At 33.8% G+C, this 17,502-nt stretch overlaps 1 protein-coding gene across 2 annotated transcripts in view; it reads left to right on the forward strand.

Annotated features, from left to right (window-relative positions):
* Window positions 1-17,502, forward strand: part of NECTIN3 (nectin cell adhesion molecule 3) — a 97,720-nt gene that overhangs the window by 16,885 nt on the left and 63,333 nt on the right. For both annotated transcript variants that reach the window (XM_087818147.1, XM_087818146.1), the window contains exon 2: window positions 17,102-17,443. In XM_087818147.1, the coding sequence (XP_087674273.1) occupies window positions 17,102-17,443 (342 nt within the window). The remainder of the gene's footprint in view (window positions 1-17,101; window positions 17,444-17,502) is intronic.

The following is a 17,502-nucleotide window of genomic DNA, read 5'->3' on the forward strand; positions in this document are numbered from 1 at the left end:
TAAAGTGGTGACTGCAGGCTTTGTTGTCTCATTCCTAATCTCAGAGGTAAAATGTTCAGCATTTCAAAATTAAGTATGATACTTGCTATAGATATTTTTAAAAAAATAGACCCCCTCCCCCTTTTAAATTCAGATTTAGGAGTTGCTTTCTATTCCTAGTTTGCTTAAAATTTTTGTCAATGAATGGTGTTGAATTTTATCAAATACGTTGTCTTAATTTTGAGTTGATCATATTATTATTTTTTCTTTATACTGTGGTTTGACAAACTTGGAAAGGGTTCAGACTTTGTTGAGAAGGTATAGTTCAGCCTGCTTGATAGCAGAGGAGGCTGGAACTGGTTTGGAGCTGTTAGGCAAGGAATAAACTATCTTATGGGAGTGCAGGAGATGGATCAGTTTGTAGTGTGAGTTCTGATGCTAGTGGGGACAGTAGACTTCAAGAACATTTGGGCTGCATGGGGTCTCTGGTTTCTGTGTTGTGAGGACTGAGGAATGGTTATTGCCAGACCATGGCTTCAAGGTTGTAGAGGGACTGTGTTCTGGGCTCATGGCTGGGCCTCAGTCTACCTGATATTCTCACATCTACACTGGCTCTATCCAGGGTCCTCACACCCACACTGCTAACTCCTAGTCTACATTAAACATGGCAGGAGAATCTCTTCCTTCTGCATTATCCCTGTAGCATCCCCTCCTGAGAAAGCTTAACACTATGTTCCTATTAAAGGAGAAATACTTGAAGAAATTCCATTTGTCATGGATGTGCATTTGGAGTTGAGAGACAATAAATTGATAACACATATCTCTATAGCTTAAAGACACTTTAAAGTTCCTGCATAAGATTTGAAACTTAGTATTATGTATTTTATGTATCTCTTAAGCCAAATGAAATGAAAAATGTCTACATAACTGCTTTTCTAGATACTTTGAGAATTATTGATTCAAGTAAATAAAATATTTAATTTAAATATTTAGAAAGTATGTGGAATGTAGAAACAACATAAATGTAATTCTTTTAAAATCTCTACTATTTTTTTGAGTGTCATAACTTGCATTGACTTCTGTTTTGTGTGTGATGCTTACTCTAGATGCTTATTTACTGCTTTAGGATATCAAATTTTGACTACCAGATTTTATCAAATATAAGAGGTCATTAAGAGATATATTATGATTTTAGATACTATTATGAAAGACAAAAACTGTATGATTGTACTTTCCTATCACTTACAATTTTTTATATGTATTGACTTATTTTATACTTATTGTACTTTTATTTCATACTTATATAGTCATAGTCATAATTTTTTTAAATTATTCTAACTTGTGTACACACATGAAAAGCAGAATATAAGTGGGAAAATGTTTGTTTAAGGTACTCCTGTTACTTGTTCACATTCAGAATCCTACTTCTTCATATTGTTTTTTACTTCTGTGCCATGAAGAGCTCTTTGATGCTATCTTTCTTAAAAAGTGTGTTGTAGGGTCCTCAGAGCCACCCTTAAATTCAGTAATTCTTTAGGGAGACTCATAGGACTCAGCATATAGCTCCCATAGTCATCAAAGGGGCATGAGGCAAAGTCTGGGGAAAACCAGGCACAATCTTTCAGAGTCCCCTTCCCAGTGGAGTCACACTGGACACACTTAATTCCCTCAAGAATGACTTGTGACAGCATGGGCAAAATGTTGCCAACCATGGAAGTTCATTAGAGACTACAGAACAGGGTTTTGTGTTTTTTATTGGAGGCTGATCAAATAGGTACTCCCTGCCTAGCACATACCCAAATTCTAGATTCCCAGAGGAAAGTAGGTGTTCATAATAAACCATATGGTTGTACAGTTCAGGCACAGTGTGCTACTATTACCAATTAATTAGTGGTGGCAACTTTCCCGATAATCCTTGCAAGAAGGCCTTTCCAGGGATAGCAGTTTAGTCTTGTTATGTTAACTTTTTAATACACAAAAGGCCATCATCTCTGAGATTTTTCTTGCAAGCCTCTAATATCCTTTCTGCAAGTATTTATTCTGGTGCTATCCTAATCTTACCAGAAGGAATTAGTAGAACATATGGTCTTTTAAAGGTCACATAGGTCATGTGGTTGCACACTGTCAATCAACACCACCAGGAATAAAAACCATATTTGCATATGCTCAGGCTACCTGTAGCCCAGTTTTAGAGGTGTGGAAAAGTAGGCATCTTGAGTCAATAGAAAAAAGTAACCTAAAAACTGCTTTTTTTTCCCCTTGTTTGCTTGCTATATTGAAGAATTTACCCAAATTCAAAGGATAATAAATATTTGCTACTGAGATGACTTTTTTGAACAGTTTGGTGGAAGAGAGAGTGGATTATAGCATAAATTTAGCTTTGACCATCTTTTGTCCAGAATGCAGAAGAAACGACAAATTGCCAAACAGTGCTGAAAATGACTAGATCTAGTTCGGTAATATTCAGCCTCCTCCTTCTTTCCCCTGCTCTCCGCCCCCCCCCCCCAGCAGTTTTACATGTACTAAAGTGAAGCTTCTCTAGAAGTTCTAAGCCCTGTCCTTTGAAATTCTCTTGGTACTTCCTCTCCACCCCTTCCTTGAATTACATTATTAATATTGCATCTGGAGAACAATTTGAAACCACTTTTCTAGTCCGGAGTTTTTCTTTTCTAGATGAGGAACCTGAGACCTATTGAAATTATAATTGTGTTTTTCTTTTGTCTTAATCTGTAAAAATTTTCTCCAGATTTGGAACAAGGAAGAAAAATAGTTCTAAATTTACACGGTGATTCTGGGACTTTTGAGTGGTCTGTAAGTCTCAACATCTTCCCTGTTTCCATTTATTGACACTTCTGTTGTTCTGGACATTTATTCTCTCATGCCTTGTTTAGTACAGTAATCTCCTATAATCATTTGATAGGGCCACCATAACAAATTACCATAAACATGGGAGCTTAAAACAACAAATTTATTCTCACATTTTTTGAGTATAGGTGTTAGCAGGGCCACATGACTTCCAGAAAGCTCTAGGAATCAAGGCTCATTCTGGTTCCTTGATTCTTCCAGCTTCTGGTGGCTACAAATGTTCTTTGACTTGTGACTGCATAACTCCTTTCTCTGCCTCTGTCTTCACATGGCCTTCTCACCTGTCTTTCCTTTATAAGGGCACTTGTCATTGGATTTAGGTTAGTCTGGCTCCAAAGGGTTTTATTTGTTATTAAACCCTATTACCATTCACAATTTTAAGTCTCATACTTGACTCTGAGAAGTTTCCCATACTACTGAACCATAAGCTACATGTATTTGTTTAGAGATGCCTCTTTTAGAACAGTAAGTTTGAGATTTTTGGATTATTAATGCATGTTGTATAAATATGTATATAAATTTTTTGTGTAGGTCATTATGGAAGGCTGTCATTTATAAGAATTGATATTACTTCATTGTCTTTGAAGCACTAGTTCTTTAATATGTATACTTCATCTGAGAATATTTACATGTTCACAGGCCTTATCATTTGTATGTATCACTTATAATAAGGCTTAAAGTAAATTAAAATGTTAGAAGTAAATTCAGTAGTACGGTTGAAAAATAATTTGGCCGAAAGTTGTTTACTATTGATTATAAATTTTACTGCTAGAATAACAGTAAAGCCCAACACAATGTAATTACTATAGTATTCTGGGAATACATTTTATTATGATGGCTAAAACTCAAATTTATTTAAACAGCTTCATTATTTAAAAATTGCCAGTTTCACATGTTGAAATGGGAGTTAAAAGAGCAGATTCTCAGCAATTATGAAATTCCATTCTCCCACACATTTCACCTGTGGTGGAAGTAGTGCTGACTTAAGAACTACAGTTCTCCTCCACCTTTTTATTTTTAAAATTTCTGAGCTTTTGAATGTCTCAACTAATAGCCCTTCCAGGTGTTCTTTCTATGAAACATTTAGAATTTCTTCATAATGCACTCAACATGATGAAGTTGGAAAGATTACTTTTTGAAGCCAGAAGACTTTTTCTTGTTTGTGTTTTTTCACTGACCATATGAGGGCAAATCACTTCACTGCCACTGTAAAATGAGGTTAGATAGTTGACCTCTGAATTCCTTCCTGGTCTAAGATTTTTGTGCTTTTATTCTCAAAATATGAAGGAATTACGCTTTTAAGTATAAAGTAAATTCAAGTAAAGAGAACCTTTATTAACATTGATTGCTTAAATTAAGATATTTATTTGAAATACATAGTGGAAATGACATTTTAGAAAGATCATTTTATAAAGGCTGAAAATGCTACTTAAAGATTAGTAGAGATAATATACAGTGGGGTGAAATCTATATTTAATGTTAATGTATAGAAGATATTGTAGTAGAAGTTTATAATCTCTGTACCTTTTACTTTTATTACTGTATTGGTTACATGTAAGGCATTATTATAGAAATCTAAAACTTTAAAAAAATAACTCTTGGAGACTGATTTTTTAGCTTTGTAGAAAACACTAGGTCTGTAGTTAGAAAAGAATCTATATTGAACTTCTGTTCTAGAATTGTGCTATCTAGAACTTTCTGCAATGAAGAAAATATAAGCTGTACTCCTCAGGACTAGAGCCACTAGCCACCTGGGGTAATTTAGCACTAAATATGGCTAGTGTAAATGAAAACCCGAAATTTAAGTTTTATTTAATTTTAATTTAAATTACAGGTGGCTTAGTGGCTTGGGACAGTGTGCTGTTCTAGGAAATTCTAAGCATGATGCCAGAGGGTAATGAGAATACTAGTTCTAGTTTTCTACTGTGTCATTTCTGATTACTGCCCTTGACCTGTTTTGGATTAAGCCTTTTCTCCAGTCTTATTTTATTTCTGTATTTTGACCTCATACTGGATTTTTGCTTAGCCTGGAGTGGTCTTCCTACCCTATGAAAATCTTATCATTTAAAGCACAGCTTAAATGCCACCTCTTGCAAAGCATTTCCTGATCCTCTAGATTATGGTAAATGGCACTTTCATTACAGTAGTTCCCATTTATTCACTGGATACATTCCAAGACCCCCAGTGGATGCCTGAAACCATGGATATTACCAAACCCTATATATACTCTGTTTTTTTCCTATGTATAATTCTTAATTTATAAACTAGGCACAGTAAGAGATTAACAATTACAATAAAATAAGACAATTATACTGTAATAAAAGTTATGTGAATGACTTCGGGGCCATTAGTAAGTAAAATAAGGGTTATTTGAACACAAACACTATAATACTGCAATAGTCAGCTACTAAGTGACTTATGGATAGTGTGTACAGAGTGGATATACTGGGCAAAGGGATGATTCACGTCCTGGGGGTATGGAGTGGGACAGCACAAGATTTCATCACATTATTCAGAACAGTGCACAATTTAAAACTTACTAATTGTTTATTTCTGGAATTTTTCATTTAATTTTTTCAGACCTCAATTGACTGCAGGTAACTGAAACTGCAAAAAGTGAAACTACAGATGATGGGGCTACTGTAGGCAGAAAATAACTTTCACTACCTATCAACCAAACTACCTGTCTGTACTAGTAGACTGTTCCTGCTACAGTGGATGCACAATGAATGGCCAATTGTATCCTTTCCAATCCTGTTCCATACTGTCCTTTTTCCTCTAAGATACCACTTTAAAAATTGCCCTGTCCTGTGATAATTTTTTCTTTTCAGTCATTTTAATGTCTCATTATAAAAAATACTCTTTTACTCATCATTTCTCTTGAGCTGCTGTCTGATTTTTTTGCCTGCCTTTGTAGTAAAAATCCTAACAAAAGTTATCTGTATACTACATGTTCTCCAACCCCTCTCTTATTCTCTTTTTTATAAAACAGCTTTACTGGGTACAAGTGACATATAATAAGTTGCACATATGTAAGGTGTACAATTTGATAAGTTTTAACAAAGTATAGACCTGTTAAGTCATCAGTACAATGAAGGTAGTGAATGTTATCCATCATCCCCAAGAGTTTCCTTGTGTCCTCTGTTAAGTCATGTCTCATCATTTCCTACTTCCCTGTCCCCAAGCAAACACTGACCTTTCTGTCACTGTAAAGCATTTTCTAGAGTTTCGTGTAAATGGAATCATACTCTGTGTACTCTTTTTCTGTCTTTTGAGCATAATTATTTTGAAATTCATCCATGTTGTTGTATGTATCAGTTTATTTCCTTTTATTGCTGATCAGTATTTGGTTGTATGACTATTAAACAAATTTTTAATAGACTTTAATTTTTTAGAGCAGTTTTAGTTCAAAGCAAAATTGAATGGAAAGTACAGAATACCCCTGTGCCCCTCCCCCACATCTCCCTCTCCCCTTCCAGAATGATCAACAGATAATCATCCCCTACTTAAGTGGTACATTTGTTACAATCAGTGAACCTACATTAACACATCATTATCACCCAAAGGCTGTAGTTTACATTACAGTTAATGCTTGGTGGTGTACATTCTGTGTGTCTTGTCAAATGTATAATGTCATGCATCTACCATTACAGTAACATACATATAGAGTAATTTCACTTGTATAAAAATTCTGTGTTCCACCTATTCATTTCTCTGACCTCTCTAATCCTTGGCAACCACTAATCTTTTTGTTTCCTTGTTTCTTAGTTTTGTCTTTTCCAGAACATCATATAGTTGGAATCGTAGCCTTTACAGATTAGCTTTTTTAACTTAACAGTGCTCGTTTAAGGTTCTTTTATGTCTTTTTGTGGCTATTTCTTTATAGCACTGAATAATATTCCTTTGTCTGGATATACCACAACTTATCCATTCACTTGTAGAAGGACACCTTGGTTGCTTCCAAATTTTGAAAATTGCAAAGTTGCTCTAAACGTGTGTTCAGGTTTCTGTGTGGACATACATTTTCTACTCATTTGGGCAGATACCAAGGAAAACAGTTGCAGAGTCCTATGGTCTGAGTATATTCAGTGTTGTAAGAAATCGCCAAACTGTTTTCCAAAGTGGCTTTATCAAACTTTTTCATTCTCACCAGCAATGAATGGGAGTTCCTGTTGTTTCACGCCCTTGACAGCATTTGATGTTGTCAGTGTTTGGATTTTGACCATTCTGATGGGTGTGTAATCGTGCCTCATTATTGTTTCAGTGTGCAGTTTCTTAATGACATCATCTGAGCATCTTTTTTTATGCTTATGTACTATCTGTATATCTTCTTTGTAAGATACTTGTTTAGGGTTTTGACCATTTTTTAATTGAATTGTTTCTTTTCTTATGGTTGAGTTTTGAAAGTTATTTTTATATTTTGGATAATGGTTCTTTATTAGATATGTCTTTTGCAGTCATTTTCTCCCATTTTGTAGCTTGTCTTCTCATTCTTTTGACAGTGTCTTCTGCAGAGCAGAAATTTGAATTTTGATGTCATTCAGTTTATCTCATTTCTTTCATGGATCATGTTTTCGGCATTGTATCTAAAAAGTTCTTGTCATAACAAAGGTCATCTAGATTTTTTTTATATTAACCTTCTAGGAGTTTTATAGTTTTATGTTTTATATTTAGGTCAGTAATCAATTTTGAGTGCATGTGGATGTCCAGTTGTTCCAATATCATTTGTTTAAAAGACTCTCTTTGCTCCATTATATTGCCTTTGCTCCTTCTTCAGAGATCAATTGACTATAGCTATATGAGTCTATATCTGGGCTCTCTGTTTCATCAATTTATTTGTCTGTTTAGCCAGTGCCACACTGTATTGATTACTTCAGCTTTATAGTAAGTCTTAAAGTCAGAGGATGTCAGTACTCTGACTTTTTTCTTCTTTGATACTGTGTTGGCTATTTTGGGTCTTTTGTTTCTCCATATATATTTTTAGAATCAGTTTGTCAGTATCCACACAGTAACTCACTGAGATTTTGACTGAGATTGTACTGAATTTGTAGTTCATGTTGAAAACTGACATCTTGACAATATCGAGTCTTCCTGCCCATGAATGTGGAATATCTCTACATTTTTTTAGTTCTTTGATCACTTATCAGTTTTATATACATCTTGTACATATTTTGTTAGATTTATACCTATTTAATTTTGAGGTGCTAATGTAAACAACGTGTTTTTAATTTCCAATTATGCTCATTCATTGCTATTATATAGGAAAGCAATTGTATAATGCAATCTTGCTATCTATAATTGCTTATTTTGAGTTTTTGTCAGTTTTTTTATTTATTTCCTACATAGACAGTCATGTCACCTGTGAACAAAATTTTATTTTTTCCTTCTTAATCATTATACCTTTTATTTCTTCTTATTATTAGCTAGAACTTCCAGTATGATGTTTAAAAGGTACAACAGCCTGGCCGGGCGTGGCTTAGCGGTTGAGCGTCAACCTAGGATCCAGGTGATCCGGGTTCGATTCCTGGTCAGGGCACATGTCTGGGTTGCAGGCTCGATCAATTACTTTCTCATCATTGATGTTTCTGTCTCTCTCTTTCCCTCTCCTAAATCAATAAGGATATATTTTTTAAAAATAAATAAAAATAAAATAAAAGGTACAACAGAGGGGATGTTCTTGCCTTGTTCCTGATATTATTAGAAAAGCTTCTAATTTTTCATCAAGTATGATATTAGCTGTAGGTTTTTAAAATATGTGTTTTGTATAAAGTTAAAGAATATCTTGTCTTTTTCTAGTTGGGTATTCTTTTTCATTGCTGAGTAGTATTTCACTGTATGGGTATACTGCAGTTTCTTAATTTATTCACCTGTTGATGGACATTTGAGTTGGCTCCAGTTTCTGGCTATTACAAATAAAGCTGCTGTGAACATTTGTGTACAAGTCTTTACATAGACACATGCTTTCTTTTCTAATAAGTAAAGATATAGTGAAATGAGTGGATAATATGGTGCTTGTATATTTAAGAAACTGCCAAAGTAGTTGTACAATTTTACAGTTCAACCAGCAGTATAGAAGAGTTTCAGTTCCTTCATATTCTCACAAGCACTTGTCAGTCTTTTCTTTTTTTTACTTTATTGGGGTGACAGTGGTTAAGAAAATAGGTTTCAAGTGTGCAATTCTATAATACATCATCTGTTTATTGTATTGTGTGCCCACCACCCAAGGTAAAATCTTCTGTCACCGTATATTTGATCCCGTTTAGTACCCTCCACCAAGCCTTTTCTCTCTGGCAACCACCATACTGGTTGTATGTGTCTGAGGTTTTGTTTGCTTTTCTTGTTTATTTGTTGCTTTCAATTTTATACCCCACATACGATTGAAATCATATGGTTCTTATTCTGACTTACTTCACTTACCATGATATTCTCAAGGTCCATCCATGTTGTTGCAAATGGCTGTATTTCATCTTTTCTTATGGCTGAGCAGTAGTATATTGTATTGTATATATTTACTACATCTTCTTTATCCAATCATCTATCAAAGGACATCTCTGTTGTTTTCATGTCTTGGCTACCATGAATAATGCACTGAACATAGGGGTGCATATATCGTTGCAAATGTTTTCATAGTTTTGGGTAGATACTCAGAAGAGGTCATATGCTAACTGAATTAATTTTTTTTAAGGAGCCTGCATACTATTTTTCATTAGTGGCTATACCAGCTTACATTCCCACCAGTAGTGAATAAGGGTTCTTTTTTCTCCACAACCTCTCCAACGCTTGTTAGTACTTGTTTTGATGATAATAGCCCCTCTAAAAGGTGTGAGAGTGGTATCTCATTGTAGTTTTGATGTACACTTCCCTAGTAGCTAGTGAAGTTGAGCTCTTTATATTGGTCATTTGTATGTCTTCTTGGGAGAAGTGTCTGTTCAGCTTCTCTGCCCATTTTTTAATTGGATTGTTTGTTTCGTATTAAGTTGTATAAGTTCTTAATATATTTTGGATATTAACCCCTTGTTAGAGCTGTTGTTTGCAAATACCTTCTCCCATTCAGTTGGTGGTTTTTTTTGTTTCGTTGGCGGTTTCTTTTCCTGTGCAGAAACTTTTTATTTTATTTTAATTTTTTTAATCCTCTCCCAAGGATATGCTCATTGATTTTAGAGAGTCGGAAAAGGGGGGAAGAGAGGGAGAAAGAGAGCAAGAAAGAGAAAGAAACATAGATGTGAGAAAGAACATCAATTGGTTGCTTTCCATACGTGCCCCAAATGGGTATCAAACCCGCAACCCAGGTATGTGCCCTGACTGGGAATCAAACCCATAGCCTTTTTGGTGTATTGGACCACGCTCCAACCAACTGAGCCACGTGCAGAAGCTTTTTAGTTTGACATAGTCCTATTCATTTAGTTTTACTTTTATTTCCCTTGTCTTTGGGGTCCAATTCATAAAATCTAAGACTGAAGTCCATAAGTTTATTACCTATGTTTTCTTCTATGTAACTTTTTGTTTCAAGTCTTATATTTAGTTCTTTGGTACATTTTGAATTAATTTTTGTATATGGGGACAGACAAATAGAAAACAAAACGTCTCTACAAAACAATTAATGCAACAAAGAGTTGGTTCTTTGAAAAGATTAATAAAATTAACAAACCTCTGGCTAGACTCACTAAGGAAAAAAGAGAAAACATTCAAACAAAATATACCACAACACATCTATCTACTCTAATGGATGTGTTGTGGTATATTTTGTGGTCTTAACTTGCATTTCCCTAATGATGCTGAGCAATATGTCATGTGCTGCTTGGTGATGATATGTCTGTTCAGATCTTTTGCTTATTTTTTATTGGTTTGCTTGTTTTTATGCAGTTTTGAGAGATTTTTATTTTTGGATTCAAGTTCTTTATCAGAAATACTTCCTTTATCAAATATGTTTTGCACAGATTTTTTTTTCCCCACATTAAATAGCTTGTTTTAAGAGTGTCTTTTGAAGTAGAGAGACTTAATTTTGATGAAATTCATGAGATATTTGGTCACATATCTCAGAAATATTTGCCAACCAGAATTAAGGAACTTTATGTTTGCATTTTCGTATGAAATTTAGAAACAGCTTGTCAATTTATATAAAAGGTCTAATTGGATTTTTATTGGGATTGTCTTGAACCTCTAGATCAACTTAGAGAGAATTAACATTTTAAGTATATTGAGTCTTCAAACCTATACTTCTAACAAAGTATATCTTTCTATTTATTTGGGTTTTAATTTCTCAGCAAATTTTGTAGTTTTAATGTTCAGGTTTTTCACAGCTTTTGTCAGAGATATTCCTTTTTTATCTTTTTTGTGTGTGATTCTAAACAGCAATATTTTAAATTTTTTTCTCCAATTTTTTACTGCTAATACATAGAAATAAAATTGATTTTTGTATATTGATCTTAGGTCCTACATAAGGACTACTACTGTGCTTACTAAATACAGGCTGACAGCTGTTAAAGGGGAGGAGGATTGGGGGGCTGGGTGAAAAAAGATGAAGGGTTTAAGCCAAAAAACACACCTCATAGACACAGATACAGTATGTTGATTACCAGAGGGAAAGGGGACAGGGAGGTAGGAGAGGAGGTTTCATAGGGATGATACATGGTGATGCAGTGAAAGAAGTTCCTGGATTTATCAACTCCTAGTCCCGCCTGCAGTTGCCTTGGCAGGGCCAGAGCAAACAATTTTGTGGTCTGTGTACAGCCCGAGGGCCGGACGTTCCCCACCCCTGCTTTAGGTGAATCAGAGTATTTGTTCAAGAAAATTAAGTGGCTCTGTGATATTAAGTTTATCTGTGTTGGTATTATAGAATTGCAAAAAATTAGGAAACTATTGAGGATGGTAGATGAGTTAATCATGTAATTTGTTGACACTGTTGTGGGCCTGGTCCTGACATACAGTTTGTCAGTCTTGGTCTTCACTTCCAGCCCAATACTGATAGTTCTTAATGATTCAACCTGACTCACATATTATAAATGGAGCTTCATAAAGTACCATTAATTATTTTTCTGTATAAGTTTATTTAAACAGTGGTCCTTTTAAAAGATAAACTAGAACGTCACGTTTCTAGTAAAAATTCTCTACTGGTTTCCTGTCTTATATTCAGAATTAAAGCCAAGTCTAACCTATGTGGTCTGGCATCCTACTGTCCCTGTGACCTCATTTCCTGCTATTTTTCCTCTCCATTCCAGGGACACTGCAGGCTTCTTCTCACTCTTACACTTTTTTCCAAGTCTCTGTTCTAATGTCATCTTAAAAAGGTTCTTTTATCACTCATAAAAAAGCTATAGTGCTACATTAAAGTAATTACCATTTGTATTAGCTTTATTTTCCTCCATAGTTCTACTATCTGATATCTTTTTATTTTCTTCTTAATTATGTTTCTCTGATTAAAGTATAAACTTCAGAATGATATGGATATCTTTTCAATACTATACCCAGCATCTGGCTCAAGGTATGTACCTAATACATGTAATACTTTTAATACTGATAAATGAGTACCCTCAGTTCTCTCAACCATTTTTTGGTATGTGATCCAGGTTTCTCCTTAGAATATATGTGACCTCCTATGATTCCAGAGTTATTCTTTCTAGTTCTGACATGACAGGAAATTAGAGATCCTTCCATTCTCTAATAGTAGTTGATTTTGCAGTTTATCAATAGGTTTCACGTTTTATAATTTTGTAATTTTGGTTCTCTTCTATGCTTATTTTTGTTTTGAGTATTTGGGGATTTTGTTGAAAATACTTTTTGTTACATTTTCAAAGTTGAAGAACTTAAACATCAATTTAAAACAATTAAAATTAATTGAATTTGTTGGTGATAGATTTGATTAATCCAAAATGTGTTTAAGTATGCTGAAATTGTTGAAGATATCTAGATGTTGTGATTTTGCTAGTTTCTTGAAAATACATGCTTCAGTTGCTTCAAAAAAATTCTAAATTCTGAGGAGTCTGAAAAGATCCATACCGTAGAGATCTTTGGAGATATTTTTGTAGCTGGACACAGAGTGCAATAAATATTTCATTTGTAGAATATTTGTATACCTGTTTCATAGTTTCTAACATTTTTGAAAGATCCTGGGACATATCATGCCCAAGATGCCTACCCTTTCCTGTAGGTTGAGAAGTTAGATATGGTAAAAGATAGTATCAGAAAGGATAGTATTAAACATTTGTGATGACTTCCATTACTTTTTGGTTCATTGCTGGGAGTGGGAGAGTAAGAAAGTGAACGAATGCCAATTTATACTTTTATTTCAAACATTTCAATGTGATCTCTAATAGGAATCTCAAATCTTTTTGTTTTTAAATAACCCATAGAAGTTATAATATGTGAGTTGTTATATTTTCTTTCTCTGTCACAAGCTTATTTTTAAGTACATATATTTTCAGATAATTTGTATCCTCTGGGCATTCTGAATCCTGAGTGACTAGTTCAGTTATTTTCAACCTCTTTTTATCTAATAGCACTCATACTAATTGCTAAAATTCTGCAGCACACCAAAAAATATATTTTTTGCCAATCTGACAAAAAATAGGTATAATTTTGATTCATTTACACTGGACAGCTGTCGTTGTGTTGACTGTTGTCATTTATTTGACAATCTAAGGGAAAAGAGGTCAGGTATTGCATATTTTAAAAATTCTTGTGGCACATCGGTTGAAAATCGTTGGACTATTCAGACACATATGAAAACTCCAAATAGTTGTATTTTCATGATCATAGTGTTTTCATGAGAGCTATAGATAGTGGAAAACACTCCTTTCTCTTTTTCTCTGAAAGATGGTAAGTTCAATTTAATTAATTAGATAAGGATATAAAACTTAATGTAAATTAAGTAGACTCAGAGAAAAGAAACAGAACATTGTATCTTAGCATGTTTTTCCTTGGCCCCTTTGTGCAGCAGCCAGGAACTTCTTATGACAAGTTTAGGGTCTTGCCAGATATGAAAGAATCAATCCTTTGCTGTTCCTTAGGCTCTTTATATTCTAAGCTTATGTTACCATTAATGAAGTACATACTTCAAATAATTTAGGTCTTTAATAATAAACATGTTTCTCCAGGACACAATTCATGTGGGGAGGAGGGGGAATGGCGTAGGTACAATGTTTGGGAGACCTTGAGTAGTGAGGCATTGTAATATTGACTTTAGTCCAAGAACCACAATGGAAAATCTGTTTCTCCATAGTTTTAAGATTCTGTGGGGAAAATCTTATTCAGAAGTGGTTTAATTTAGAATTGGAAATGTATTAGACTCTTCTGTTCACAAGCAATAGAAACTAACTATGGTTAACTAAAATACAAAAAAGGACCTAGATCATTAGAAACTTATAGAATATGAGAGAGAACCAAATTATAAATACTTAAAGGGTACTATAGAGCCTTGCTCAGTGGTTTAAGAGTTGAACCAAGAAAAAATGTACATCAGAATTTACTTTTGCAACTAACATAAACTGATCAGAATATTTTTGTAGAAAAAATTAGAAAGCAAAAATCACTCATTACCTCCTAGATATCCAACCTAAAAATGAGAAAGAAAAACTTGATATTTACATTAATATTTGTTTACTAGTAAAGTTGAACACATTAACATAGCCATTTATAGTTTTTATTTGGTAAATATCTGCTCAAGCTCTTTGTTCATTAGGGCAGATATGGTTCTTGGTGAAGGACCCTCACCTTCTCACTTTGTTCTAACATGGTAGAGAGAGAGAGAAAGTTCTAGTCTCTTTTCAAATGCCAGCATGAGGGTCCCACCCTTATGATCTCATACAGATCTAATAATTACACAAAGTCCCCACCTCTGGATACTATCACTAGAGGTGAGGTTAGGGCTTCAACATATAAACTTTAAAGGGGTGAAAACATTCAGTCCATAATACTTTCATTATCGTATCTCTTCTCCACCTCTGCCTGAGGAGAATAATCGTTTATTTTTAATTCGCTTTTTATTAGGAAAATTACTTTCTGTAAATCATTCTGGCATCAAAGAAAAACACAAAGTAAAAACTGAAAGTTCTTTCTTTGATCCTCAGTAATCCCATTCCCTGGGAGTAACTAATATTAACTACCGGAATATACAAAAAGTTACTGTGAGTATGTGTACATGTATATGTGACTAATTTTTTACATTTAGATGTTCAGTTCATCCGTGTGGTTGAGAATAAAGGAGTGTGTGTGTGTTTAGTATAAAGCAAGTTATCTGTTAGCTCTTTATCTTTTAGCATGACTTGACTAATTGATTATTTCCCCACTCATACAAAATAATTAACTGTATTATATACCATATACCATTATATATGTTGGTCTGTATGCTTTCAATTGTTTTATGATATTAATAGTAAGATTTTTATTATTTTTACTTTAGTATTTTTCTCTCTCCAACTGGGCCTTTGTTGTTTTTGATATATTTCTTAGCTATTTTCCTTAGTCTAGTTTCAAGAATTTTTATCAGTGTTTTACTGCAATTGCATTTAATTTGTGTGTTCATATGAGGAGATTTGATGTTTATATAGTATTAGGTATTTTCATCCAGGAATATGCCATATCTTTTATTTATTCAAGTCAATCATTCAGTTTTATAGGTTCTTTGCAACTTTATTTATGGATACTTTAAATATTAAAGTTTTGCAGATACTAATCTTTTTTCTGCAATAAAGTTGTAAAGATTATCACTTATTATAACATGTTGATTTTATATTTTGCATGCTCTGTAAGTGACCACATTATTGGTTCTAATGCCCATTACTTGGCCTTCTTAAGTTTTTCAGGTAATAGGTTTTTCAAATAATGATTGTTCCTTTCTAATTTTTATTTTTTTCTGTTTCTTTTTCTTATCTCCTTGCATTGGACTTTTCGGTCTCAGTTGAACTATGAAGATAGTAAGCCATCTTGTCTTCTTTTTAAATTGGATTGTTTGTCTTCCTTTTGTTAAGTTGTATGAGTTCCTTATATATTTTGGAGATTAACCCCTTATCAGATGTAAAACCATTTCCCCTAAGAACAGGAACAAGACGAGGTTATTCTCTTTCACCACTCTCATGCAACATAGTACTGGAAGCCCTAGCCACAGCCAAGAAGACAAGAAGAAAACATAAAAGGCATCCAGATTGGAAAGGAGGAAGTAAAACTATCATTATTCGCAGATGACATGATATTGAACATAGAAAACCCTAAAGACTCCACCAAAAAACTACTAGATTTAATAAATGAATTCAGCAATGTAGCAGGATACAAAGTTAACACCCAGAAATCGATGGCATTTTTATACACCAATAATGAACTCAGAAAAAGAAACTAAAAAATCAATTCCATTTACTGTTACAACAAGGAAAATTAAGATCTTAGGAATAAACTTAACCGAGGAGGTAAAAGAGCTGTACTTGGAAAAATACAGGACTTTGTTTTATGTTTTAATATAGTTGTCAGTGAACAGTATCTTACTTGACTTTAGAATTCATGATTATCAGTTTTATTTCTCTTAAAATGATTTAGATTTGATCCATTGCTTTTATGAAGGAAATTAGTATTATAAGGGAGAAGTTTGATGTCATTTAACTTTTGCTTGTGACATTTTTTTTCTTCATCTATGAAATGGAAAAAGGTGATTTCAAATTTTTGGTTTTTAAATTAATGTTTTCTGGCAATTGGTGTGTCTTAAATTAAGTTTTTAATAGAGATTTTTGATAGAGGGAACCTTCAAAGGAAGATACTTTGGTATTATATTTGGAATTATATTTGGTTTGACATATCCTTCAGGTATTAGTTATCTATTACTCTAAACAAGTTACTCTAAAACTTCTTCATTTTAGAAGAACATAAATTTATTACCTCTTAGTTTCTTTTGGCCAGGAATCCAGGTGTTGCTTATTTGGGTTCTTTGCTTCAGAGTCTTACAAGGATGCAGTCAAGTTGTCAGCTAGGGCTGGGATCTTATCTGACTTAGACTTGACTGGTAAAGGATTTGCTTCTAAGCTTACCCTTGGCCCAATCTAGGGTTTTTTCCACTGCAACACATATTGTTGGGTATTTGCTTTATTTAAGAGTCGCTCTTTGGGTCTTACATCCAGCCCTGGGAGTGTCTGGCACTGTTTACTCAGTTATAAGTGTGTATCTGTAGGAGGGGAAGAAAGGAGGGAGAGAGAGCAACAAAAGGGATGGGAGAGTGATCATATTTTAGCATAACATTTTTTTATTTTAAAAATTATACTTTTATTTTTTTCCATAGGTGCCTTAGCTGGACCAATTATTGTGGAGCCACATGTCACAGCAGTATGGGGAAAGAATGTTTCATTGAAGTGTTTAATTGAAGTAAATGAAACTATAACCCAAATTTCATGGGAAAAAGTACATGGCAAAAGTTCACAGACTGTTGCAGTTCATCATCCTCAATATGGATTCTCTGTTCAAGGAGAATATCAGGGAAGAGTCTTGTTTAAAAACTATTCACTTAATGATGCAACAATTACTCTACATAACATAGGATTTTCTGATTCTGGAAAATACATATGCAAAGCTGTTACATTCCCACTTGGAAATGCTCAGTCCTCTACAACTGTAACTGTATTAGGTAGGTATGCTTGAATTATATATTTTGGTGGTAGTTGTGAGGATTATACTGAAAATATT

Source organism: Miniopterus natalensis, chromosome 6, assembly GCF_054644295.1.
Source record: "Miniopterus natalensis isolate mMinNat1 chromosome 6, mMinNat1.hap1, whole genome shotgun sequence".
Classification (NCBI taxonomy): Eukaryota; Metazoa; Chordata; class Mammalia; order Chiroptera; family Miniopteridae; genus Miniopterus; species Miniopterus natalensis.